Source organism: Dreissena polymorpha, chromosome 15, assembly GCF_020536995.1.
Source record: "Dreissena polymorpha isolate Duluth1 chromosome 15, UMN_Dpol_1.0, whole genome shotgun sequence".
In the NCBI taxonomy this organism is placed as follows: domain Eukaryota; kingdom Metazoa; phylum Mollusca; class Bivalvia; order Myida; family Dreissenidae; genus Dreissena; species Dreissena polymorpha.
Window position 1 is genome coordinate 64,348,282 of NC_068369.1, and position 27,903 is coordinate 64,376,184.

General features: G+C 35.1%; 2 protein-coding genes across 31 annotated transcripts in view; one reads left to right on the forward strand and one right to left on the reverse strand.

The window, feature by feature from the left end:
• LOC127860192 (plectin-like) overlaps positions 1 to 6,439 on the forward strand; it is a 59,648-nt gene extending 53,209 nt beyond the window's left edge. For 29 of the 30 annotated variants that reach the window (XM_052398083.1, XM_052398084.1, XM_052398085.1 and 26 more), the window contains one exon: positions 3,337 to 6,439. In XM_052398083.1, the coding sequence (XP_052254043.1) occupies positions 3,337 to 3,536 (200 nt within the window). In that variant the 3' untranslated portion in view covers positions 3,537 to 6,439. The remainder of the gene's footprint in view (positions 1 to 3,336) is intronic. The other variant, XM_052398086.1, reaches the window with a different exon arrangement.
• Positions 6,440 to 7,496: 1,057 nt separating this feature from the next.
• LOC127860557 (ribonuclease H2 subunit A-like) lies at positions 7,497 to 27,616 on the reverse strand. The gene is made up of 8 exons (XM_052398679.1): positions 27,432 to 27,616; positions 24,436 to 24,507; positions 23,588 to 23,714; positions 22,768 to 22,855; positions 22,161 to 22,298; positions 16,498 to 16,585; positions 14,464 to 14,587; positions 7,497 to 9,335 (listed from the first exon to the last, which is right to left on the reverse strand). The coding sequence occupies exons 1-8, from the start codon at positions 27,556 to 27,558 to the stop codon at positions 9,200 to 9,202; spliced, it is 900 nt and encodes a 299-aa protein (XP_052254639.1). The 5' UTR covers positions 27,559 to 27,616; the 3' UTR covers positions 7,497 to 9,199.
• Positions 27,617 to 27,903: the final 287 nt, after the last annotated feature.

A 27,903-nucleotide genomic window follows, 5' to 3' on the forward strand; every position in this document is an offset into this window, starting at 1 on the left:
GCTTAATAAAGTGATGAAGTGCATTTAGTCTAAGTAGAATTAGAATTAGACATGTTCAGATTACATTGGTAACCGGGATTACTTGTATCAAATCATAAAAAAATATCGCACCAGTGGTATATATAAATAGATTTTAAAACTTTCTGTTTCTATTTTCTCTGGAAGGGGAGTTTGCATGGGCATGACATGAATTTTAATCATAATTGTTGCAGTCCTGTTTGATGTCTGTCCTACTTTCCTTCTTTCCGTCTTTCTGTCCGTTACACTTTTCATTCCAGCACAATATCTCAGACAAAAATTATCAGAATTTTATGAAACTTCATGTACAGCATTCCTAAAGGATGTTTGTTTTTCATTGTTAATAAGTCGTTCTGTCCAATTGTTTAGTACGTTAAATTGCCCTTTTAGAATTAATATGTCATTTTCTAAATGATTTTTTATTTAAGTGCAAGATCTCAAACAACTATGATTTGAATTTGATGGAATTTTGTATGCACTACATTATTCTTTAACCCATTGATGCCTAGCGTCTAGAAAAAAGGCTTAAAGATATTTCTGTTACAAATATTCTTAATATAGAAATAAATATACTAGACATCCCTAATTTTGGAAATAAATTGATCAAATTAAGAAGGATGGGAGAGTCCACTAGGCATAAATGGGTTAAGAGCAGACACGTACATTTTGTCAGGTCCTTCTTCTCCATTGATGTTCATGGAGCTATTGCCCTTTAAAGGAGCCTTTTCACATTTTGGGAAATTGACAGCATTTTAAAAAATTGTTTCAGATTCACACATTTTTATACGCCCGTCTATGACGGGACGTATTATGGTATACCCCGCGTCCGTCTGTCCGTCCGTCCGTCTGTTAATGTCGTACGCTACGTCAAATATCCTTTGACAGATTTTCTTCAAATTTTAACACAATCTTAATATTGATAAACCCTGATCCCCTTTCGTTTTTGACGGAATTCTGAATTGTCGTTCCAGAGTTATGGGACTTTGTTCGTCAAAATTTCGTGATTTCATTGAATGTCCTACTGTACCTCAAATATCCTTTGATGGATTTTTTTCAAATTTCAACACAATCTTAATATTGATAAACCCTGATCCCCTTTCGTTTTTGACGGAATTCTGAATTGTCGTTCCAGAGTTATGGGACTTTGTTCGTCAAAATTTCGTGATTTCATTGAATGTCCTACTGTACCTCAAATATCCTTCGATGGATTTTTTTTTTTTTTTTTTTAGTATCCCTGAAAAATTGAACAAGGTGAGCTTTTTTCTATTCCGATTGTACACTACCACTTACCCATCTACATTTCTCTTTTATTATTGGTCAAAATATCTATAACAGGTTTACTTCAACTCCATATCCTCTAAAGAAATGCATACATATAAAAGATATGGTATGAATGTCAAGGAGACGGCGCTCCATGCTCATGTACTTATAAAATAAACCATGTATTCAAATACAAATAAACTGAAGTAAAAAAATGATTCAAAGGGTTATTTATTACCTTACTACTTCATTGGCGAACGACGGGCGTATCATGCGCTCATGGCGCAGCTGTTTATTGTTGTAGTTATGATATTTGTGAGAAAACAGCAATACATGTGCTGAACATTTACATGCTCCCAAATATCCATTATATGGTTAAATAATAATGCCTTTGTACGTTTGAAGATGATGGATATGATCCTAAATTGTATTAAACTTTATATTCATTATCCTTACTACGTGGACATGCACATATTTTCAGGTCATTCTCGTCAAGGGATTTTTTAGGGAACTATTGCCCCTTGAATTGTCATTAGTTTCCTTACAAGATCTCAAACTTGAATGATCCCATTTTTCATGGATGTATTGCCATTGCATTACAAATAAATATTTTTAATGTTGTTTTATGTTTTTGAGGGAAGTTCAAGGAACTAATTATGAAAATTTTAGGCCAATTAATATTTGGCATTCTTAAAAGCTTGAAGTCTGCTTAATGTCAGGTAATTTTGCAGAAGTACTTTTTGAGGGTTGTAAAAAATCCAAATGTTAAAACTTACTAGTATATGCAGATTAGTCTTGCCATGCAAGTATTGTCAAATCGCTCCACTTTAATGTCATTGTTTATGGTCTGTTGATCTTTCAGAGAGATTGGCACAATTTGTTGTTCCCATGCTTTATTTTAACTTATACATTTACAAAGCACATCATTGGAAAGCATTCGTCAATGTTACTAATATTTTTGTTGTTAAAAATTATTTTTTTCCCAAAATTGGGTAGGGGTTGCACGTTTGTATTGCTCCCCCACACCTTTGGAAGAAGGGATATGTTGGTTTGTTATTGTCTAAAGGTTCAGTTGGTCGGTGGACCTTTTGTTTTTTAGGGATATCCTCAGAAGGCTTGATGCTTCCAAAATGCAAATTGGTTTGGTGGCAACTTAAGAGGACAGGAAAATGCCCTATTGGTTTTAAGGTCAAAAGGTGATGGTCATAGGGGCTTGTTGCAGTGAATTTGTTTCTAATTGATATTTTAAGAATGCTTTGACCAATGGTTAAAAGGAGATTCTTGTTGATTTTAGGTCACAAGGTCAATGGTATAGGTCACAGTGTCTTGCAGCAGGAAGTATTTTTTAGGCTGGAAAAGAAGACTTTATTTTGAGGTCACAAGGTCAAAGTTGAAGGTCACTTTTGTTTGTATCAAGAGAACGATCAGAATCTTGAGAACACTTCTAACTACAATCATGAAAATTGATGCAATTGCTTCTTGGATGGAAAATAAGCCGCCTATTAAGATTGAGTTCATAAGGTTAAGGGCAAAGGGGCTTGTATCCTGAAATTGATTTCCTAAAAAAATCCTGAGAATCATTAGGAGCATGTCAATTAGTATGCTGTCAAGTCTTGATTAAGAATAATTTTCAAATCATGATCGAGATTTAAGGTCACAGCCGCAACTTTGCTGAAAATCAGGGGGAGGCATAAATGTTTTACAAACAAGCCGTGTCATTACCTTTTTGTGCATGACACAGGATGCACAGGGATTTAGGGGTTTTCCCATTGAATGCCTCAAATGAAAGGTCCAGGTCTCTTTTATTGCAACTGTCTGAAATTCATTGGAGTGGTTTGCAGTGTTTATTCATCATAATTGTATTGAAAACTGCGATGTTATATTTCATGTTATTTAATTTGACCCCACAAGGATAATAATACATATTTGTGTGTAATGTTTTTTGGTATGTTTTGAGTTTACTTAATAAAAGAAACAATACTGTTGCTCTCTAAATTATAGTGATGAACATTTTCATAGTATAATACTTCTACATTCTGTCGTTTCTCTTTTTTACAGATGATAATTACCCGAAACCATCATACCCTCGACCAAAATCTTCCGTTGGATCAAAAGCTGAAAGCAGATTGGCGAACTTGGACACATCAAAACAAAAGAAGAAAAATACATTTGGTCCTCAGCCACCTCGTCAAGCTTTTGGAACATCAACTGGGGAACAGGTCCATGGAATGTGGGATTTTGACGATGAAATGCTCTAGGTCAATGAAATGCTCTAGGTCACAATTACTACGCTTAAGGTCACTTTTGGAGCATTTTTATGTTCCCCACCACTATAGTGGGGGACATATTGTTTTTGCCCTGTCTGTTGGTTTGTTGGTTTGTTTGTTTGCGTCAAACTTTAACATTTGCAATAACTTTTGCAATATTGAAGATAGCAACTTGATATTTGGCATGCATGTGTATCTCATGGAGCTGCACATTTTGAGTGGTGAAAGGTCAAGGTCAATGTCATCCTTCAAGGTCAAAGGTCAAATATATAGCTTCAAAGCGGCACTGAAGGGGACTAGTGTTTCTGACAAACACATTTCTTGTTTTTCCATATTTTTCTAGAAGAACCCATATAGATGCCTGTATTGTGTTTTCGAAAGAACATTAACACAAATTTGTGACTTGCTGTTATGTCCAATGTTGTATCATGTCTTCTTAATCAGGCTTCATGTTCAAACCTCATATGATCTTATGTTTGATTTGTGCAAACAGTGAAATGTTCTGCAGTAAAAATGAAGTCTGTAAAAAGACTGTTTGGTCACTGATTTTTTTTTAGTTATTCCTATTGTTTACAATGCTGCAAAAATATCCTGAATGTAATCCAATGTTTTATATTTGCATTTTTACTTTATGTATTTCACCTATGAACCCCTTTGTTTTTGTTCACATGACATACATGTATACATTATCATTTTATGATAAATGATTTTTTTTTTACAAAATCTGTGATATTCAATGTTTTGAAGAGTTTAAATTGTCACATACTTTTGTATGTACATGATGTCTTAACTTTTGTATTTATTGTTTTAGTAAGTTATAAAATATGTTGTTTTTAAATTTCTTTCCTTACTAGGGAGAATTTTTCTTTTCTTCATGTTATTTCAAGATTATTAATTTCCTTGTAAAGTTAAGAAAAACACACAAACTTTATAAGTACATTTACAAGCTTTAAATGTGGTTTTGCGGTTGTTTTCTTGTTCGAATTTAAATATTTTAATTGCCCTACAAATATTTTGTTCACATAAAAATAAGTGTGAGTTGCAAATGTGTTAAGTTGTTCAATGTGTTATGTAAGATATAACATAAAAATTTATTTTTTGACGATTATTTTATTTATGTTTAAACATTTTTCTAACCTTTTTTTAGTTGTAACTGAATTGTCAGTAGTGTGAAACAGATAAAAATGGCCAATATTTTACTTTCTTAATTAACCCTTACAGTGCGGGAACCGAGTTGTGAAGGCCTTTGCAAACAGTTTGGATCCAGATGAGACGCCACAGAACGTTTGCCAAACTGTTTGCTATTCTGATAGTATTCTTTGAAAAAAAATCGTAGAAAATGCTAATTTTAGAAATTCAGCAGACGACATTTTAGCAGACGACAAATTTCCCAGCATGCAAAGGGTTAAAATCATGATCTCATAGACCAATACAAAACATGTTTTATTATAAATTTGTTGTCATAATAATGTAATCATGGTGCAGGATCAACAGGGTTTTCAGGGGTTTACACACGGGCTGGAAAGAATGAACTCACCGTTAAGAACTTTATTTTTGCAAATATTTCAAGTTACTGTAATACATTTGCAAAATATCTTTAGTGAATAAGACAGTTTTTCTTGCACTTTGTGACGATATCTTAAGATTTAAGAATTAATCCTAGAAACGTCTGAAATCGGTGGCAAAATTTCACGTTGCTTGCTGCATAACCTTTGAAATGAATTCTGTATATTTTTAATTTAAGAACACAAGCTTATTTAATAAATTAATTCGGATGTATTTCACATTGCCATAAGCAACATAAAACTGTTTTTTATGCACTAGTTGAAATTCTTAAGAAAAATTGTTTTGAAAAGTTATTTGAAATAAAGCACCTCTTACCGTGGTGTTTACATCCATCAAAGTTAAAAGGGGGAACCCCACAAAGTCACGTGATCCTGCACCCGGGTATTCAATGTTAGTCCAGTGCTCAAACAAAGTGTTCTGCTTTGGTACTTTTTAGCTATTTGCAATTATTTTATATAAAAACCATTAAAAAAACCATGACTGTGTGACATAAGCTAATCAATACAAGGCCTCCTTTCATGTGCAGGTCTGTCAACATACCCATTTTTATCTGAATCTCGTGTTATTGTAATAGTTGTTACTGACATGTTAGTAAATTGATTATCAGCATGGTGTTCTCTACAAATGTTACACAAATTGAAAATCTGCTTGTATTTTAATTAACCCTTTCCCACTCAGAAGCAAAGTGAAAATGGCTATGTGCAAACAGCATAAAACCAGAACAGCCTTCGAGTAATTGGCAGTCTGTTCAGGTTTTATGCTGTTTGGTGCTTTCAGTATCTAAGGGTTGGAAATGAAGCATTTAAAACCTGAATCTAGTAAGAAAGGTCTTTAATTAAATTTAACTTCTAAATGGACTACAAGTGCGTCAAAGCATGTATCTAAGTTGCTAAGGGTTAAACACCACCTGCTATGGTGTAGAGGGTGTTATAGTTTAATTACCACGGACATCTGTCTGTAAACATGAACTTGTCTCACATTTAGCACTCTAATCTTTTCAGCGTGCAAACTTGCATGCCTCGTACCTTGATAAATGAAGTTGTGGATATAGCATAGAGCATGAAGTTCTAGTGACTTATACATTACGCATCACTTGTTTTATGTAGCATGTACACATATACGTTAGTATTATTTATTTATCTTTACTAAATTTGTTTCCTAGTTTCTGCTTTCTACCATATGTTACGCTATTTTAATGACGAGATAAATGCTGATAATTACATGTAGTATATTTAAATTATTTATTACTTGTTATAAATGTAATACGTCTTTTTACTTCCGTCTTGCTCACTGCAATAAAAGAAAATAAACTATGGAGATTACTGTCATCAATATTTGTTGTAAAGAACTATGCACAAGTGAACACTACACATTGTATTGTGATAAATCCATTAAAAACAGAGAACTCCTTGCCTAATTGTTTATAAAATCATTCTTATATTGCATGGGCAAAACTTATCAATGAATGAGACAAATAAGCTTTGTTCAGTCCGAGATAAGAAATACTCCTTACTGAGATCCAGCTGACAAGAATTTTAACTTTGACCTTTAAACTAAATTGAATAATTAGGAGAGTTCTATTGTTTTCATTTTATTTTGTGACACTACCAGGATTGCTTAGAAAGTTTAATGAAGTATAAAATACATAACTCATTATATGAGCACGGATTTCCCAACGGTCTAAGTGGTCTTTTACTCCAGGGATCAGTGGTTCAAGCCTAGTTGAGTTACTTTTTTTCTTTCTTTAATTTTATTCTTTTTTTTTAACTGGAGCTTTTTAGATCCATTGCTTACATTTATCAGTATTAAGCATTAAATGACATGCTTCCAATATCACGTCAGAATCTATGAAAAGGTCCCATTAAATTAAATAATAAAATGTGAGTTGACTCACGAGGTACACTCGTCTTGACTGGAACGATTGGAAACCTGTCATACCTATTAAAATTGAATGATAATGTTCCCTGTATACAATTGGCAGGACAAACGATTGGTGAATGGTTGATTGATTTAACCAAGCCACACTCAGCTGTACTGAAGAGATAGATGTGCAACATGTCTTTAAAGCCAATTACATGTACCTGCATCATACAAATTAAGTTTCGTTCAGGGAAAGGAAGATTGCACAGACTTATCTGGAACAATACTTTAATATGCACATGCATTTAGCTCTATTTTCTCAGAAAATGATCAATAAGTGGGACCAACATGTGGTGGTGGGGTTGGTATTCCCTTAAACCGTATTCCAATTTAATTTTAATGTCAGTTGAAGCTAATCTTGAGTTCTCATAAGACAAGATAGTGTATAACCTGTTCATGGTACTTCTGCAATTAAAACAAAGCGTTAAAAAAATATACAATAGCAACATGGTAAAAAAGCTTACATCAAATTTGTGATTTATTCAAAATTCGGAAATGTTTACCTTGTTATCACACAATGCATACTAACACCAACTTCAGAGCTATTGATGTTTATTCATATAAATTTTATCACCTTTACTTTTCCAAATAAAAAACAATTTAACAATGGTGTATATAGAAAACATTGTGTATTTAAGGTAGTGCACCTCTAATGGGCACATATCCAAATATAATCTAATTAATTATTTTCTTAATCAGCATCATTTCACTGAACTACATGCAAATTTGTAGGTAGGCTTTCCGTGCTTTTAAAAAAAATATACCGTTTTTTTCAAAACCACCCCCACGCTCAGCTTTTGTACAGTTTTTACCCCTGGGGTATATAAAAGTTCCATAATTCATTCAAATTTCTAAATATGGGCATGCTGTTGGTGTGTATAGATGCAGTAAAGGTGTTTAAAATTTAAACAAGATTAAATAAGTATTCTTTTACAGACATTTAATTTTTACAAATTTTTATCTATGGAAGAGCGCCATGAAATGTAAGTGATTTCAGCCAAGTAAAAATTGGGTCGGTTAAAAACAAAGTGTCATAAAATTCAAAATAGTACCATTTAAGTTATATTTTAAACATAGTTTTTATAGAAACACTAAATACAGCAAAAATACCAAGAAATAGACAAATTTACAGTTTACTTTTTGAAATAAAAATTCAACATGCATCATCCGTATTTTCAGCAGTAAATCACCCAATTTAGCCATAACATTGTTTTAATTTAAAAAATTGAAGGATGTGCATACAAATTTCAACATATTAAACAACTAAACATAGCATATATGCTGCATTGAATCAAATTACGTTAGAAAAGAAATAAAACGTGTCGCAAAAACTATGCGATGTCGGTAGGATTCGAACCTGCGCGGGAAGATCCCAAAAGATTTATAGTCCATCGCCTTAACCACTAGGCCACGACAACTTCACATTTGCGCAAGCTTAAATTAGATATGCATACGTAAACAGGTAAAAAGGCTCGCCAATCTTTGAAGAAATCGCGAAATCGTATTTTTTCAGACGATATTTGGATCAAAGTCAATATTTATTGTGAAAATAATGTATTCTAAAGGAATTACGTAAACATATAACAAAATTCGAACTTTGAAAAAAATAAAATGCATCTCTCGGAAATAATCGATCTTTGAAGATCGACAATGATCGTAAAATAAATCGCGGGAAATCATTAGAGGTGCACTACCTTAATACTCATAAGTGATAAATGTTCCACTTGTTCATTTTCTGGCAAGACACCAGTCTTGACCTACTTAAACACAAAACCTTGCATGAAACACAAAATTAAACATTTTTGTCCAAAGACATTTACCGTTACTGCACAATCACTTTGTAAAAACCAAGGCCACATTTTCATGTGGCTCCACACTTGGCATGTGGGATTACATTTTAGTTACAAATCAGTTTTCAGAATATATCCCTATTTTATCACTAGGCAACAAATCAATGAAATTCAGTGTTAAGAACACATCCCTAGCTTTGTTACTAGGTTACAACTTCTTGAAAATTAGTTTTGTTTTTAGAACACAGGGCGATGGCATCGTCATGCTATAGCCCCTTGGAGATCAGAATGAAGAACACATCACCGTGTCATTGTTGCTAAGCTATTACTCCTGGAAAATCAGTTTTGAGAACACAGCCCCATGGCACGGTTGCTAGGCTACAATTCGGTGACAGAGTTGAGGCACTTGTCCCTGAAGTAGCGATGTCTCTGGGCTAGGGGGTCCTTCTTTCCACCCATGAACTTGGTGAGTGACTGTGTGTTCTTCTTGTTCTCTTCCTCTTCATCATCTTCCCTACAACATCAAACCAAGCCACTGAGCCATGAATGCAAACTATCGTTTGAGCCTTATTCTGACAAAACTGGGCTTAATGCATGTGCATATAGCATTATCTCCTTTAAAGGAAGTCCCTTCTAAACAAAAAACCAGTTTAAGCCATAAGTGACATCACTGATTAGCCTGTGCGGACTGTGCGGACTGCACACGCAAATCTGGGATGACACTTTAAGCATTTAGCCAAGTGTTCCCAGAGTTAGGGTCATTTAATCTTTAGTTATTAAAATCTAAATTATTGTGCAATCCCAAAATAAGCCTGCATGAAAGCTTACTACACACATAAAGCGCTTAACCTCCATCCAAACTAAGATTACTGAACAGGATTTTTTTTCTATTTTAAGTGACAGTGACCGTGATCAAACTGGCCCCAAATGCAACACTAAGCTAGATCTTCAAGTAAGCAACCAGCACTATGAACTATGCCTATATTAAAATTCAACTTGACCAGAAACACATTTTCATTTTAGTATCCGAGACCTTAACCTGTAACAAAATGGCTTCAAATGGAATTACATGCAAGATATAAATGTATGTACATGTTCAAAGACATAAAATTTCATCTTAATTATCTCCCAAACTCAAATTACTGAGCATTAACCATTTTCCTATTTTATAGTAACATTAAAACTGGCCCTTGAGGACTACCAAGTTAAGTCAGCTACCTTAATATAAAATGTGAGTGGAATACCTCAATCAAAACTCGTTATTGTGGGAAAACCTTGTTTTTTGCTCACCTGTCACAAAGTGACATGGTGAGCTTATGTGATCGTGTGATGTCCGGCGTCCTTTGTGCGTGTGTGCGTGTGTCCGTGAACAATTTGTTTGTGTAGACAGTAGAGGTCACAGTTTTCATCCAATCTTTATGAAATTTGGTCACAATGGTTATCTTGATGAAATCTGGGTTGGGATTGTATTTGGATCATCTGGCAGGGTTCGCACAGACCTTGAAAAGTGCTTGAAAATCAAGGTTTATCTTGAAAAGTGCTTAAAAACGATCTGGAGTGCTTAAAAGTGCTTATTTTCAACCATAGCCTTGAAAAGTGCTTAGAAAGCGCTTGAATTTGGCTGGAAAAGTGCTTGAAATGAAATAACAACAATTAAAAATGTTAAAAACAGATTCATTATTTCCAAGCTTTCAGATAATTTCATGTCATATCGATCCAATGATATTGATCGCTCCTATCTGACCCACGCCAATTTTTCGAGCGCTTTTTATCAGAACAAAGAAATTCATTTATTTCATGTAGAAGTTGTAACCTAAAATAGCTGTACACGATGCGTGCAAACCGTGTCAGATGATACGCATGTTGCAATACAACTGTCCTGATTGGGCGCTTAATTCATCAAATCTTTACATAGAATCATATGAGGAAATTCATTTGATACTTTCGAAAATTGCAAACGTTTGTGTTTATGACTCTAATCGTCTATATTACCTACCCATAATTTGGTTTTAAAAATGGAAATCGGGCATATATGGGATTATTGATTAATGGATAAAGATGGGAGAAGTTGCATGTATGCGATTGAGACAGTTGAAACGTACATGTATGTATCGGGAAATCTGGAGACTCGGGATAATACCCTTCATTACGATTACTACAATCAGTTACGAGTTCTCCTTCGCTTCAAACTGTTAATTGAATAATCAAACACTCAATTAAAACTCCTCCAGATGTGTTATTCTACAGCTAGGTGCGAACACTGTTTTCTTTTATACGCAGCGTTTTATAAGTAAAAAAAACACTGTCATGGGCATGGGTGTAAAATACATTATTCATTATCACTTTTAAATGAAAGGGATCAATACAATACGTTTATGTTGAATTATTTTAAGCGAACACGATGAACACGGCGGTATATATTATGGGTCTGCGGTGATTCACAGTGTTCGCCTTATGGCAAACGGCCCCGCGACATTTGATCTGAACACTCATCGCAGGGTTCATATTGGTAAGCGAACACAGTGAGATGAACACCGCAGCGAGTGGCGTTTGTTTAAGTACACGGTGCCTGTACTAAGGGTAAAAATACATATTTTCATGTCTTTTCCATGAGTCCGAGGTCGTAGTTTTTTTCAAGATTTATGACAGTTCCGATCTGTTTATACTAGCAGGTACTGGATCGGTACGGGTTTTATAATGTAAGGGAGGTAACTACTACTCATCTGTCGCCAATTGGTCTACTTTTTTTGTATGCATTATGCCATTACGTAGCTGAAATATGCCAGCGAATAAGTGCATTTTTCAGTAAGGGTTGCTTTTGAAGTACCCTTGGGTTATTGACAACGCCAATTCTAAGTATGCAGAACAGATATAGAGATGTCTAGTATGGGGGAATCCGCGTTGTAAAGCCACCAGAAGAGTGAACATTTACAATACATATTCAATACAAATAACGGGTTTTGTTTTGGTATGTGTAATGCCTTTGGTCAATTACGGTACTATATCATAATGAAATATCTTACTTTTGATTAAAACTGTTGTTACGGTATCAGGGTAGTGCAGACTGTTGTAAGTCAAAAAGAATGTTAAGCAAGAAGGGACCAATTTAGCGAAAAATGTTGTCAGTATTGGACACTAAAATAATATACATTTTTCAGCATGTCGGACTAAAAAAGTGCTTGAATTTGGATTTTTTACCCTTGAAAAGTGCTTAAAAAGTGCTTGAATTTCATTCAAGAAAATCTGTATGAACCCTGTCTGGGGTCAAAAACTAGGTCACTAGGTCAAGTAATATAAAAAAAACTTGTGTAGACAATAGAGGTCACAGCTTTCATCCAATCTTTATGAAATTTTGTCAGAATGTTTATCTTTATAAAATCTGGGTTGGGATTGTATTTGGGTCATCTGGGGTCAAAAAATAGGTCACAAGGTCAAATAATAGAAAAACCTTGTGCAGACAATAGGTCACAGTTTTCATTCAATCTTTATGAAATTTGGTCAGAATGTTTTCCCTTTATTCATTACAAAACAGATGATCAAATTTCATTCAGATTGGTTGTGTGGATATTCGTACCGAGTTTCAACAGTCTGCTGTCAAAATGCCTCTATTTATTGCATTTATGTTGCAAAATACGTAAAACCTAATGCAAATAAGCACAACCGAAGTATTTTATTGTGTTTCTAAGTATATATTTAATGTCAAATGACCTATAGTTGTTATGTTTAATGCGTATGAAATACTTGATTTAATTTGTTTATTTCGAACTCAGTACGTTCGTACCATTGACTGGCATTGTGTTTTTGTTCTCATTAATTTTTTTTTAGTTTAATTTGTTGACTCTTGAACATTTTTTCTTTATTTTAATAAATATTTATAAAAAAACAAACATTGTTAATCGTTATTTTAAATAATGAATAATGCCTTGTTACAGTTTAATTTAATTGTTGTTGTTTTTTTAATACATTCAGAATGGGTACTGACTACAGTGTTTTGTATGTTCAAAGTATTTGTAACTGATAATTGGTGGTTAAGGAATTTAGACAAATAATGGTTTACATTGAAGGATTTATTTTTAACAAATCCTAGAATTTTATATTTATAATACATTAAACCACATGAGTTTGAAATTCTATCCATAAAGCCAATCTAATGGTAAAATAATAAAAAATATACCCCTATATAGTATAGTCTATACATTATATAGGGGTATATTTTTTTTATTTAGCCATAAGATAAGCTTTATGGATAGAATTTTAAACTCCTGTGATTAAACATTGAAAACAAAAACTATATTTATTTTAGCACAATTTCGTTGTTCTTTTCAGGATCAGCTGAGGATATTATACAATGGCCGAGTTCCCCGGACCATTCTGTGAACAGCAGAACATAACCAATTGTGATCTGCAGAATGAGAAAATTAGCAAATTTAAACATGATTTTGCACTATCAAATGGACCTGGACTACATTGAATGTTTAGTTTTTTATATTAGTGACATGTTATGTTGTTTTGTTGTATTTTGTGATGTCTTTATTTGAGAAAAAAAGTCGAAAATAAAAATATATTTTTTGTGATATTAATGTGTGATTATCTTCATTATAGTTCATACTATGCAAAAACTAAGTAAAGAAATGAAAAAAGCATGAAAAAATACATACAATTGCCAAAATTGAACTCTCTATCTTCTTTAGAACAAAAGTTATGTCAATTTCTCTGTAATTACATAAGGCGAAGGTGCTGTGATTTAACGCATTTACCATGTAGTAATAAGTACCAATATTTTCCAACAAATCAACAAAATTTCCATGACAAAAATTGTCTTAACTTCTCTTCCGGTGGGGATATTTTAACAAATTAAACTGTTTTGGAAAGCTTTTTGAAAAATCTATCTAGCTAAATTAATAAAACTAATGTACCAGTACGGGAAGTTTTAAAATTTAACAGGAGTTGCTTGTAACATATGGAGCTGCACATTTTAAGTGGTGAAAGGTCAAGTCAAATATATGGCTTCAAAGCGGCGCAATAGGGAGCATTGTGTTTTTGACAAACACATCTCTTTTTAATCTTGAAAAACAAATCTAGAGGTCACAGTTTTCATCACATCTTAATGAAATTTTGTCAGAATGTATTAATTAATGAAATCTGGCTTGGGATTGTATATGGGTCTGATAGAATTTAAGTTGTATAGCAAGGTTAGTCAGGTGAGCGATTCAGGGCCATCTTTGCCCTCTTGTTCTATTATTAGAAACATTTGCCATGACCTTACTTGTGACCAACGCAAACCCAAGCAAACTTTCTATGCATGCTTGCTATGTCAAATCAATAATGGTCAAAACAAACTGAATTGATTGACCAAAAACATCATGGGTCCCAAATGCAATTCAAAACTAGGTATTTTATGTAATCTACCTATGCACAAAATAATTTCAGTGCAATACCTCCACCCAAAAGAAAGTTATGGAGCAGAAACCATTTTCTAGTTTCATTTTGAAGGGCAAACTGCACATTGTTATGCATAGCAGTTTTCAAATACAGTTCATGTGGTATTTTGGTTCATGGGTTAACCCAGCCACATAACTTGTTTCGGTACTTCAATACAATAACATACGATTCAGCTCAAGATATATGCAAACAAAACAAACCATCTGAAGGTGACACCCTGTTTCTCAATGATTTTGGATGCTGTCGACCAGCTGAACCTCACAAACTGTGGAAATCCAAACACCTTGTCTAAACTCTCAGCCATGAACTTCTTGGTGTTGGGATCTGAAATGTTGAAAGTGTTTGCATAGAACAGTTACAGATTTTATTTGAGTTGTCTCATGATTTAATTAGTATCTGTAAATAAAAGCCTTTGGTTGCATAATCCAATTAATTTTATTATGACTCTTGAAAAACAAATAGAGAAATAGGGCAAATAATTTGTAGTTTTTGCAACTAGTATAACGTAAACTGTATTTCATTCATTTTTATGTAAATAAGGATCTGTAATTTGACCTGTCCAGGAAGATCTGAAATGTAAGCTGCTATTAGAAGCCCATTTATGACTTATGTATTAGCATCTGAAACGAGATCATTTATTAGGATCATGCATGAGGATCAATATTGTATGTTAGGATTGGTTATTGTTTTTAAGAGCCCATTTATAACTTATGAATGACGATCAATGTTGTACATAAGGATCAGAAATGCAAATTTGAGATCTCACAATCGTTGCTTGATACTTATTAACTACAAATTTAAAGGTCTAAACATGCAAATAATATGCTTTAAATTAAGATTATCAAACAATAACTTCAGTAGCCGCATTCATAATGATCAACCAAAAATTCAAGCATAATGTAATTTAATGTAGAACAGTAAATAAACAAGCAAATTCGTTGAATTGATATCCCCCGCCAATATGTTTCTGGACACAAAAATAATTATATTTGACACTCAAAAAAGCATTTTTCAAGATACAAAGGGCCATAACTCCGTTATTAACAGATCGTGTACAATGCCATTTTGCATGCCTCATCCTCTTATCCATGTATATACTCATACCAAGTTTCAATGAAATCCGCTGAAGAACTTCCAAGATATGGCTCCGGACACACAAAAAAAGATTTTTTCAAGATACAAAGGGACATAACTCTGTTATTTACAGATGGTTTACAATGCCATTTGGCGTGCATCATCCTCTTATCCATATTTATACTCATACCTACTTTCCTTGAAATCCGCCAAAGCACTTCCAAGATATGGCTCCGGACGGACGGACGGAAAGACGGACGGAAAGACAGACGGACTGAAAGACAACACCAAAACAATATCCCTCCGCCTATGGCGGGGGATAACAAGGGGTGTTTGTAAAACATGCATGCCCCCCCAAATGGGCTGTCAGTTGTAGTGGCAGCCATTGTGTGAATACGTTAGAAACAATTTTACTGCTCCAGGTCACTGCCACCTTAACCTTTGACCTAGTGACCTGAAAATCAATAGAGGTCATCTGCCAGTCATGATCAATGTACCTATGAAGTTTCATGATCCTAGGCCTAGGCGTTGTTGAGTTATCCTCCAGAAACCATTTTACTGTTTTGAGTCACTGTGACCTTGACCTCTGACCTACTGACCTGAAAATCAATAGGAGCCATCTGCCAGTCATGATCAATGTTCCTATGAAGTTTCATGATCCTAGGCTTAATTGTTCTTGAGTTATCATCCGGAAACCATTTTACTGTTTCAAATCACTGTGACCTTGACCTTTGACCTAGTGACCTGAAAATCAATAGGGGTCATCTGCCAGTCATGATCAATGTACCTATGAAGTTTCATCATCCTAGGCGTAAGCGTTCTTGAGTTATCATCCGGAAACCATTTGGTGGACAGACTGACGGACGGACTGACATGTGCAAAACAATATAAACCCTCTTTTTCGAAGGGGGGCATAATAAGTCATGCTCTGAGAGAACAGGTTAAAATGCATGTATGTTAAGTGTCGTCCCAGTTTAGCCAGTGCAGTTGGTACAGAATAATCAGAGACACTTTCAGCCAAAACCAGATTTTTGTCATGAAGAGTCTTCCTTAAAACAAAAAATGTAATAAAAGCAGAAAGCATCAACCCTGATTAGCCTGTGCAGACTGCACATGCATTAAACACCCTTTTCACAGAGCTAGGCTCAAATGAACTCTACCTCCAGGGTAGCCCGAGCCATAGTTGTTCCCTTCAAACTGCAGTCCTTCTATAAATGTCCAGTTCTTTACTGCTTTGTCTCTTGCAACCTGGGAACAACAGTCTGTTTGATGACTACAAACCTCAGTATCATTACTGTATATCAGTTAGAGCACTATAATGCTTAAGTTCTTCCAAGGTCTAAGTTCTTGTATAATTACCTAAGAACAAGAAAATGTAACATGCCTACAATTATAAAACTATTGAATCCTGATAATGCCATCCATAATCTTGACCTTCTTTCATCAAGGGTGACACACGACACACGAAGCGATACAGGATATTTTGCGCTCTGCACAAGGCAACACATGCAATTTGCGCGATACACGATGCGACACGTGAGAATGTACCACGAAATATCGCCCTTGTGTTGGTAGCCCAAAAGGCGATATATCCTGGTTAATAACGCGTATTTCATTGCTTCGTGTATCGCGCAAAATATTGTGTGTCGCTTCGTTTATTGCACAAAATATTGTGTGTCGCTTTGAGTATCGAGCAAAATATCATGTATCGCTTCGTGTGTTGCCTGAAATTAGCCTGCGATACACGAGATTCGGATAATATCGGCGATATATGAATAATAAAATATAGCGTATGGCTTTGTGTGTCTCGCAAAAATATCGTGTGTCGCTTCCTGTTGCGTGGGTCGCCCTTTTGTGCAATACTCAAAGCGACACACGATATTTTGCGTGATACACGAGGCGACACGCGATATTTACCACGATATATCGCCTTTGGCTACCTACACAAGGGCTATATTTCATGGTACATTTGTCGATTCATGTATCACGCAAAATATTGAATGTCGCTTCGTGCGTCGCGCAAAATATAGTGTATTGCTTTGTGTGTCGCCCTTGATGAAAGAAGAGTGAGATTATAGATGGCACTGTCTGGGTTCCGTATGAAACTGACATTCTGAGCAACTGTTTTTTGTTACTAGTAATTTATCCAACACTAGTGCAATTATTTAAGATACACATTGAGCTGTGTTAATTTTTAAGAATCTCAAGAGCTTTAGACATCAGTAAATACTGCAAGCCATCAGATATCTTATTACTACTAAAATGAAAAGTTGATGATAAAAAATGTTCTACGAGAGTCATTATGGATCAAATACATCATATGCAATACCAGGGTATTTTAATTCAGCAAAAGTTGTTGATTGCACAGTTTAGCAAAAGCATACTCTATTATCATCACTAATATGTGTTGATCTACAGCATATAGAACTGCTTCAAACCAGTGAAACACTAGCCACTCCATGATCTAGTAACAGCTTCAGGCCTAGTGCTGATTTCAACCACTCTACCGTTGCATATTAACCATCTGCTCCCCCAATATGAATAGTTTTTTTCCACTGAACCAGACAGTACCTTTGTGAATAAACTAGGTAGTTTGACAATCTAATTTATTTTAGACACCGTACAGTTACTTTGCACGTAAACTGGCTGCTCCCAAAATACATGTATAAATAATTTTACGACTGTACCACACTGTACCTTGCAAATATGCAAGCTGCTCCCATAACCTGAATAATATTGACCACTCTACTAGACAGCATTTGTGCCCATATTCAAGATGCTCCCAAATTTTGATAAGTTTGAATCACAAAATCAGACAGTTGCTTTGCACATACAATAGCTGCTCCCAAGATCTAATTCATTTCAACCTTTGTACCAGGCAGTACCTTTGCACATACCGGTATACAAGCTGCTCCCAAGATCTAATTCATCTCAACCTTTGAACCAGGCAGTAGTACCTTTGCACATATACTAGCTGCTCCCAAGATCTAATTCATTTCAACCTTTGTACCAGGCAGTACCTTTGCACATGTATACTAGCTGCTCCCAAGATCTATTTCATTTCAACCTTTGTACCAGGCAGTACCTTTGCACATGTATACTAGCTGCTCCCAAGATCTATTTCATTTCAACCTTTGTACCAGACAGTACCTTTGCACATATACTAGCTGCTCCCAAGATCTCATTCATTTAAACCTTTGTACCAGGCTGTACCTATGCACATATACTAGCTGCTCCCAAGATCTTATTCATTTTAACCTTTGTACCAGGCAGTACCTATGCACATATACTAGCTGCTCCCAAGATCATTTCAACCTTTGAACCAGACAGTACCTTTGCACATACCGGTATACTACAGGGCTCATGCTGGGCTCAAATTTTAGGAAGAAGTGACTTCTCCCTGGACGCTGATTTAGGGAGAAGTGAGGAGACTCTAGGGCGAGACTCGGACACAAGGGTTTGCATGTAGGGCGTTACAACACACATATATGTGTACATTATTGAAGTACCGTAGGTTTCCACGTATAGCGCGCACCCGTGTATAGCGCGCAGGCTGTTTTTTAAATGCAAAAATGGAGAAAAAAATATTTAAAGACAATAAAACCACCTAATCGGACTGAAAATGGCCGCCATTTTACTATTGCACAATATCCAATAATCAGGGGCATTGGAAAGCTTAATTAAGCATTCAAAATAGGAAGCGTCATTATGATTAGAAGCATGGGTTGCATAGCACTATACTTTTTTTTACAATTTTGTAATTTTCTAGCAAAAGATTAACAGTCCACGTGCATTTCGTGAAAACGTGAGAAAATAAGAATAGTGTACATTGTGTGATTTTTCCTCGGGGAAAGCATGGGCATTACCGGTAAATTTGAATGTGGCATGGGAGACGGGGATACAGTTGTTGAGGTACACCACTGTTCAACATTCAATATTTATACACACAAAATGCATTTGCATATATCTTCACGTTCTCAAGTGTCAATTAGTGTCTCAAATGTCAATTAGCGTCTTAACAAGTCGTGGCACATATTACTCAATAACATCTGCCAATTACAAAGTGAATAAACTGCTGCGCCATGAGCGCATGATACGCCCGTCGTTCGCCAATGAAGTAGTAAGGTAATAAATAACCCTTTGAATCATTTTTTTACTTCAGTTTATTTAATGAAATCACGAAATTTTGACGAACAAAGTCGCATAACTCTGGAACGACAATTCAGAATTCCGTCAAAAATGAAAGGGGATCAGGGTTTATGAATATTAAGATTGTGTTAAAATTTGAAAAAAATCCATCGAAGGATATTTGAGCTACGGTAGGACATTCAATGAAATCACGAAATTTTGACGAACAAAGTCCCATAACTCTGGAACGACAATTCAGAATTCCGTCAAAAACGAAAGGGGATCAGGGTTTATCAATATTAAGATTGTGTTGAAATTTGAAAAAAATCCATCGAAGGATATTTGAGCTACAGTAGGACATTCAATGAAATCACGAAATTTTGACGAACAAAGTCCCATAACTCTGGAACGACAATTCAGAATTCCGTCAAAAACGAAAGGGGATCAGGGTTTATCAATATTAAGATTGTGTTAAAATTTGAAGAAAATCTGTCAAAGGATATTTGACGTAGCGTACGACATTAACAGACGGACGGACGGACGGACGGACGGACAGACGGACGGACAGACGGACGGACAGACGGACGGACAGACGGACGGACAGACGGACGCGGGGTATACCATAATACGTCCCGTCATAGACGGGCGTATAAAAATGACCCCCTTTCACACCTACCGTACATGTAAAAAAGACCTCGTTCGCACCTACCCTTGCCTGCTCTCCGGAATGTCGACAACAATCCCCATCGGAATTCATCAATTAAGAAGTGTAAACACAAACAAAGAAATGTCCGCAAGTTTATTCAAACATATTTATTTTTTACCAAAACTTCTTCTACCGCATTCATATCTACCAGTTGTTTCGACAATGGCCCCTCAGTCTGTACGATTATAGGGTGGTAGTTTTCTGGAAAAAAACATGGCGGCTATTTTGATTATTTACGATTACACAACATATTTTTTACCAATCTAGCAGCCAGGATGGCGTTGTATCAATGTATAGCGCGCACCAGCTTTTTAATTTGAATTTTGGAGGTAAAACACTGCGCGCTATACGTGGAAACCTACGGTATACTGTAGTACACATAATTATATTTCTTTTGTGTATTTTAATTTTTCCAGCAGTTCTAATTAACCAAGTAATAATAGACACGACAGATAAATAACTAAAATTTAACTAGCTCTATATTCAATCCATTTTGATGTAAATATCATATTATACAGACTTTAAAGTATTTCAAAGATAATATGTTAATGAAGCAGTAGATAACATAAGCTTAATAAAACTGTCAGACCAGATAAATATTTATGTTTGAAATATGACATTTAACATATGCTTTCTTAATAATTATTTGTTATTTTTTATAGTCTTTTCAATTGAAATTTCATGTGAATACAATTCGAAATATGATAAACCACACCGTCCGCATCATCTGTATTCTTCATTCTATTTCTTCTTTAAAGAACTTCGTAATTAAATTATAATCGACGAAAAATAATGTATCCGAAAACGACAGTCCAAAAAACTGTACGCGTTACGCACATGAAACAAATTGTGCACATCGTTTGACAGCAAAAAATCGGAAACCAAGCAAGTACGTAACAAACATACAATTTAATCGACATATTGCTTTACAATAGCATAGTCTGTGGGTAAAAAACAACTTAATTATCACCTTTTAATTTCAAACGATAATCGGCAGAAAGGTGTAACATCATCGACATAGATCTAATTATTTAATTATCATCCTTTTGTTAATTCAGATCGATAGTCGGTAGAAATGTAAAGTGATCAACTTAGAAATAATTTTTTTTATTGTTAGGCTCCGTTTTATTTGGTTATCTTTAAATACGACTTTTGCCATCGGCCGCTATAGCGTTGGCAGACAACAATATCAACTGTGTATTTCCAAGTAAACAGTGTCTGCGCATGAATGACACAATATTATGTGTGAGCGAACTCAATGTTGATTGTCCAGATACCATGTGACTTGAATGCTGACTTGACCAATATCGATCGCCGATTAGATAAGTTTGGAGGTTGGGAGAATCGGGGCGGGGTTTACCTCAAATTACCTATCGCTCAATTGCGACACGTGTGTATTGGAAAATGGAGTCAGACGTTGACATCGAGAAAACCGGACATAAACAAATTCCGATAAGAGGGAGACTGGAAGTCGCCTTTTATCTACAATTTCTTAAATTTTAGGCGACGTTTGGCGTAAGAAAGAGACAAGTCCCTCACGTCACCCCCTAGCGCGAGCCCTGTACTAGCTGCTCCCAAGATCTAATTCATTTTAATCTTTGTACCAGACAGTACCTTTGCACATATACTAGCTGCTCCCAAGATCTAATTCATTTTAACCTTTGTACCAGGCAGTACCTTTGCACATATACAAGCTGCTCCCAAGATCTAATTCATTTCAACCTTTGAACCAGGCAGTAGTACCTTTGCACATATACTAGCTGCTCCCAAGATCATTTCAACCTTTGTACCAGACAGTACCTTTGCACATATACTAGCTGCTCCTAAGATCTAATTCATTTCAACCTTTGTACCAGGCAGTACCTTTGCACATATACTAGCTGCTCCCAAGATCTTATTCCATTCAACCTTTGTACCAGACAGTACCTTTGCACATATACTAGCTGCTCCCAAGATCTAATTCATTTTAACCTTTGTACCAGGCAGTACCTTTGCACATATACTAGCTGCTCCCACAATCTGATAATCAGCGTCTGCCTTCTTTGCCACGGTGATGTCTATGCCTGGAAACAGACCCTTCAACTTCTCTTGGTACTTCCCTGGATCTCCAACCGTATCTACGTAGATCTGCAATCAAATCACCATGGAGTAAAATTCATTATTATTGATATTAACCGCTCACATTTGTAAATAACATCCGCAATCCAAAAATTTTATTAAAATTTCTTCACTGGGCAGATAAATCAAATGTCTTTTTCTACCAGACTTTTCCATTATGCAGACAAGAGAAATATGGAGCACTAATTTTTTCATCAGTGCTTCATGACATGTAAATTACCACTTCACTTTCAACATATAAAACCCTTAAGAGTTTTTAGATATTGTACAAATGAAACCTAAAAACCAAAAGGACTATATATAAATAAATATTAATAATCTTTTATATGTCAACCTTTGATAACATGTGACATTCTGTTATAATTTGAATTTGACAAACTACATGTACTTTACTTTCAGATTGTTTTCTACATGCTATCAATGACTGATTAATGTACTAGCATTCACGCGAGTAAAGTTGACATCATACGTGACTCACTTCACTGACTTGTACACCAGCAGCAAGCACCTTCTCAATGAGTCCGATTGCGCAATCATGAGACAGGGCATTTAGATTGTATTTAGACCTGAAATAGTATCACAATCTTTAAATATTCTGGTTGTTATTTACGTCAAAAGCTGAAAAATATCACCAATATTTGATCATATTAAACAGATCTAAACTAAGCCTTACCATTTTTTGTATACTAAGCTACACAATATGTAAACTTCTTTGAACAATGAATTATAAAATTCTGAAACAACATCCATGGTATTTCTAAGAATGACATTAACAGGGTGCAGGATCATGTGATTTTGCGGGGATCCCAATTAAACGTTTAAGGACGTTAACACAATTATAAGTGGTGCTTTTTTTCAAATAACTTTAAAAAAAGTTTTTGTTCAGAATTTCAATTATGCATAAGACAGATTTTCATGTTGCTTATGGCAATGTGAAATACAATGTACAACGGAATTACTTTATTTAATAAGCATGTGTTCTTGTTAAAAATTCGATTAATACTACAAGGCTATGCTTCACACAACGTGAAATTTTGTCACCAATTTCAGACGTATTCAAGGATTCATTCATCTACATGAAGATATAGGCACAAACTGCAAGAAAAACTGTCTAATTCACTAAATATTTATGCAAACGCTTTTCAATAACTTGAGATACTTGCACAATAAAGTTCTTAATGGTGTGTTTACATTCTGTCCAGCCCCTGCGTTAACCCCTGAAAACCACATTGATATTGCACCCTGATTAATACATCAGAAAAAAATAACTTAAGTGTCAATGCCAGCAATTTCCTGACCTCCTCAGCATGCTGTTGGAGATGTATGTAGGGGAGAGAAGCTCCACCATCCAGCCAATTATCTCCCTTGCACCAGAAAGCTGCTCAAATATGGAATCTCTCTGCTCTTCAGTTAAAGTTTTTGAATCTGTTAGAAGATTTAAATAGACCGATTTAAGTTCTGTAGCGTCATTTGCCATAAGCTTTTATAAATACAATAGTTGTTGACATTCACTCAAACAGAACACTTACTGTGATTAATTTACACTTTAAAATTACAATATTTTATATCATAATCATATGCATCCAATAACAGAACTGTCCAGTGAGTTTTTTAAATTATCAATAAATTAAAATGTCTGTGGACAAACCATAACACCTAGTGTCATATTCATTGCATGTACTTGTGTTAAAAGGGAGGTGATTACTACTCCTGAAGAGAATCATTATTTAGTATTTACTGCCTAATAAAATTATCTCTGATCAGTTAATTAAACAAGGCTTTATTATGGTTTATTTTACAGCTGTTAACTTATTCCGTCATATTCCCATTTCCCAATTACAGAAATGTTTATGCGTAGTATTTGCTGTTTTACGTGTTTTATCAATATTAATTTAAACATTGTAAAACACACAATAATAGTGTTTTCCAATTAAACGTAAATTGATGCTTACATTCCAAATTTCAGGGCTATGGGTCATGTTTTCAAAATGGTGAAAGAAGTCCTTGAATATAAATCTAAATCAAACAACAAAAATCTATATTTGATTGAAATGGCTCTCTTATATCAAATCTTATTACATCTTCCAAGCAGAATGTACATTGTTGAAAAATCAACAATTAATGTAACTTTTTTCTTAATACTCACCAGCAAATCCAAGCGCTTTGAGTTCCTCTTTCTTTGAGACTGGACTGTAACATGTCCCATAAACCATAGGCCCTGAATATAATTAATATTATTATAAAATTAATAAAGAATGATTGACTATTTCATACACTTGACTAAATGAGCTTTTCCAAAAAAAACACAAAAAAACAAGAGATGTGTTTGTCAGAAACACAATGCCCCCTAATGCAACACTTTGAATTTTTGTGTTGCTGACCTTTGACCTTGAAGGATGACCTTGACTTTTCACCACTCAAAATGTGCAGCTCCATAAGATACACATGCATGACAAATATCAAGTTGCTATCATCAATATTGCAAAAGGTATGACCAAGGTTAAAGTTTTGTTACACATACAATGACAGAGAGACAGACAGGCCAAAAACAATTATATACCCCCGATCATTCGATCAGGGGGCATAAACATGTGTACTTGTAATTATGATCCATTGTTTAATTTGTTTAAATGATAGTAGGATTGCTTCATTTTGACAAAATAGAACAATAACATAAAGTGTAACACTTCTCAATTGAAACTAGTATGCTCAGGAAACTGAGAAGCCAAATGGCTATTAAGCATGGTAAAATATTGTCTTGATTAAATTTTCGACCATTAGTGATTATTACCTTGCTTAAAATAACTTGATCTAAAGAATTGATGTCATTTGGCAATGTGTTAAGAGTGTCATTAACTTTTGCAATAATTAAATTACGACTAAAATGCGTATATGACTCATATCTGCGGATATGACTGAAAAGTGCGGATATGAATAGATAACGTTTTTTTAAATGCGTTTTCCTTTATTTTTTTTATATGCAAATCGTTCTATGAACAACAAGAGCTGTCACCATAGGATGACTTATGCCCCCAATAAACGCTTGGTTGAAGTTATGAGCTTTTTTCGAATCCTAAATGCAGATTTCGAACCTAAACGTGGACCCTAAGTTCAAGGTCAAGGTCACAGGGGTCAAAATGTGAGTGCGTATGGAAAGGCCTTGTCCATATACACATGCATGCCAAATATGAAATTGCTTTCTGAAGCAACATAGAAGTTATGAGCATTTTTCGAAATCTAAACGCAAAGTGTGACGGACAGACGGACGGACAGTCCGATCACCATATGCCCTCCTTCGGGGGCATAAAAATGTCTTAGAATATCAAAATAAATCAGAAAGCCACATAAACTAGAGAGCGGACACAATGCTAAATCCTTGAAATGCACTTAGTGACCCTGTGACCTAGTTTTTGACCCTGCATGACCCATATTTGAACTTGACCTAGATATTGTCTTGATACAACTTCTGACCAAGTTCAGTAAAGATCAGATGAAAACTACTTCAATTAGAGAGCGGACACCATGCTAAATCCTTGAAATGCACTAAGTGACCCAGTGACCTAGTTTTTGACCCGGCATGACCCATATTCGAACTTGATCTAGATATTGTCTAGATACAACTTCTGACAAAGTTTGGTAAAGATCGGATGAAAACTATTTGAATTAGAGAGCAGACATGAAAAGTGTGACAGACTGATGAACAGACTTACAGACAGACAGTGCGATAACTATATACCCCCTTTTCTTCGAAAGGGGGCATAAAAATACACTATGCATACATGCCATAATTTTTCAGACCAATTCCGGGACATTGAGTTAAATTGTCCGGGACTTTTGCCGATTTTCCGGGACATGTATAAAATGTAGCGATATTTATAGACATATGCATTTTTGGTACGTTTTTTTTTTGTTTCGCATCGTTAATTGCAAAAGTTCGAAAGCCTATCCGAAATACACTTGATCTGTTAACGTCAAATTTAACATTACTACTTCCGTTACTAGATACAAGCCACGTGTTTTCAGTGTAAGCGTTCTAAACATAGATGGTGACGTCACTGCGTTATTGTTATTAAGACCGGTGTGTAACGCGTAGTTGTTGATACGCCTTTATTCATTTATAACATTTATATAATAAAAAATACAACAATACAGTACCGTTAGATCGTCAACTCAAATCAATTCACAATACATACTGCTTTTTATTTTTTTACTCAGCGATGTTGGACTTTAGATGTGTGAACAACTATCCTTTGCCCTTACGCAGCGGGAAATACTGACGTAGTAGATTAAAGTCAATTAACAACCACATTAAACAATGCCGCCTTTTCGGTTTGACCGCGAACGTGAGACAATCGATATGATAACAGGACCCCTGTTAATTGATCGATTTTGACACGTAGCGTAGTCTGCCTATTCGGGTAGGCATTGTCATGGAGACGCTGCAGATATACACAGATTCGAGGTGCAGTTAAGCCTTAGATAAGGTACATGTATATATGGATTTTGTAAATTCCGGGACATTTAACAGATTTCCGGGACAGCGGGACAAGTTCTTCATTTCCGGGACTGTCCCGGACAATCCGGGACGTATGGCATGTATGCACTATGTGCATGTGTAATGTTAAAGTCAAATTAATTTTAAAGTGTTTTTCATTGGCATTTTAATTACAGTAACTCCCAATTCATATCAGTGAATATGAACGACCGGTCACCAATTCCGTTTAGCAAAATCCATACCAAAATTGAATCTGTTAAGCCGATATCTCTACCATTATTATATAAATTCATATGGTCTATATCTTCCGACAAGTACAGACTTTATTTCGCAGGATTTGAATAGTGAATGTCTTCATATCCGCAATTTTCAGTCATATCCGCGGATATTAGTCATATACGCATTTTAGATGGAACAATGTGAATGTGACATTGATCTTTAATTTGCAGAGGATGATCAATTAAAACCCAATTGTGCAGAATCTTAAATTCTTCCGTAAGTAAAAAATGATTGGGTCGATCGAAGAACTATTTACCCGAGAAACACACATGCATTTTCAATACTTTCGGTAAAAATGCTTAAAACTAAGATTAGTTTCTTAATGAAACATCCGAAAAAGCGGGATAGTCGGAGAATACATCTACTACCTAAAACTGGCCCTCTTCCTGCCTCGTCAATTCCAAGCCAACATGGCTCTGTTTTGCACATATCAGGGACTTCAGATTGTAATATACAATTCTTTGTGTTGTCACTTTCAAACTTTTCTTGATCCATTTTATTTATTATTTATTCGCAAGTTTCGCGGAATATTTGGTTCAGCCTACACCGAATAGTAATTGTTACATTCCACTAGCTTCAGTTTCTTCGCTTTTCGAATGTCTGGTTCCCAAACGTTTAATATACCATAGTGTAGTATACAATTAATAGATGATAACTTATCTGCTTTATAAAACGGTATGCATAATTATAAGACCCGTTTGCGTGAGTCAGACTCGGATTCTGTTACTATGTTTTGAATGTAAACAAGCTCACATTTATGCATTCTGCCTAAGTAACGTTCAAGATAGAAGTGTGTACCCACGATTGGCATGTCATTCTGTTTGAGGTGACACGCGATTT

What these genes read in the sequence shown, in the direction of transcription:
- LOC127860557 (XM_052398679.1), bottom strand. Translation starts at nt 27,558, where the DNA reads ATGGATCAAGAAAAGTTTGAAAGTGACAACACAAAGAATTGTATATTA. An exon ending in CTGGTGTACAAGTCAGTGAA is followed by an intron (nt 22,299 to 22,767) that starts GTGAGTCACGTA and finishes ATTTGATTGCAG; the next exon opens with ATCTACGTAGATACGGTTGG. An exon ending in TGGCTCGGGCTACCCTGGAG is followed by an intron (nt 14,588 to 16,497) that starts GTAGAGTTCATT and finishes TCAACATTTCAG; the next exon opens with ATCCCAACACCAAGAAGTTC.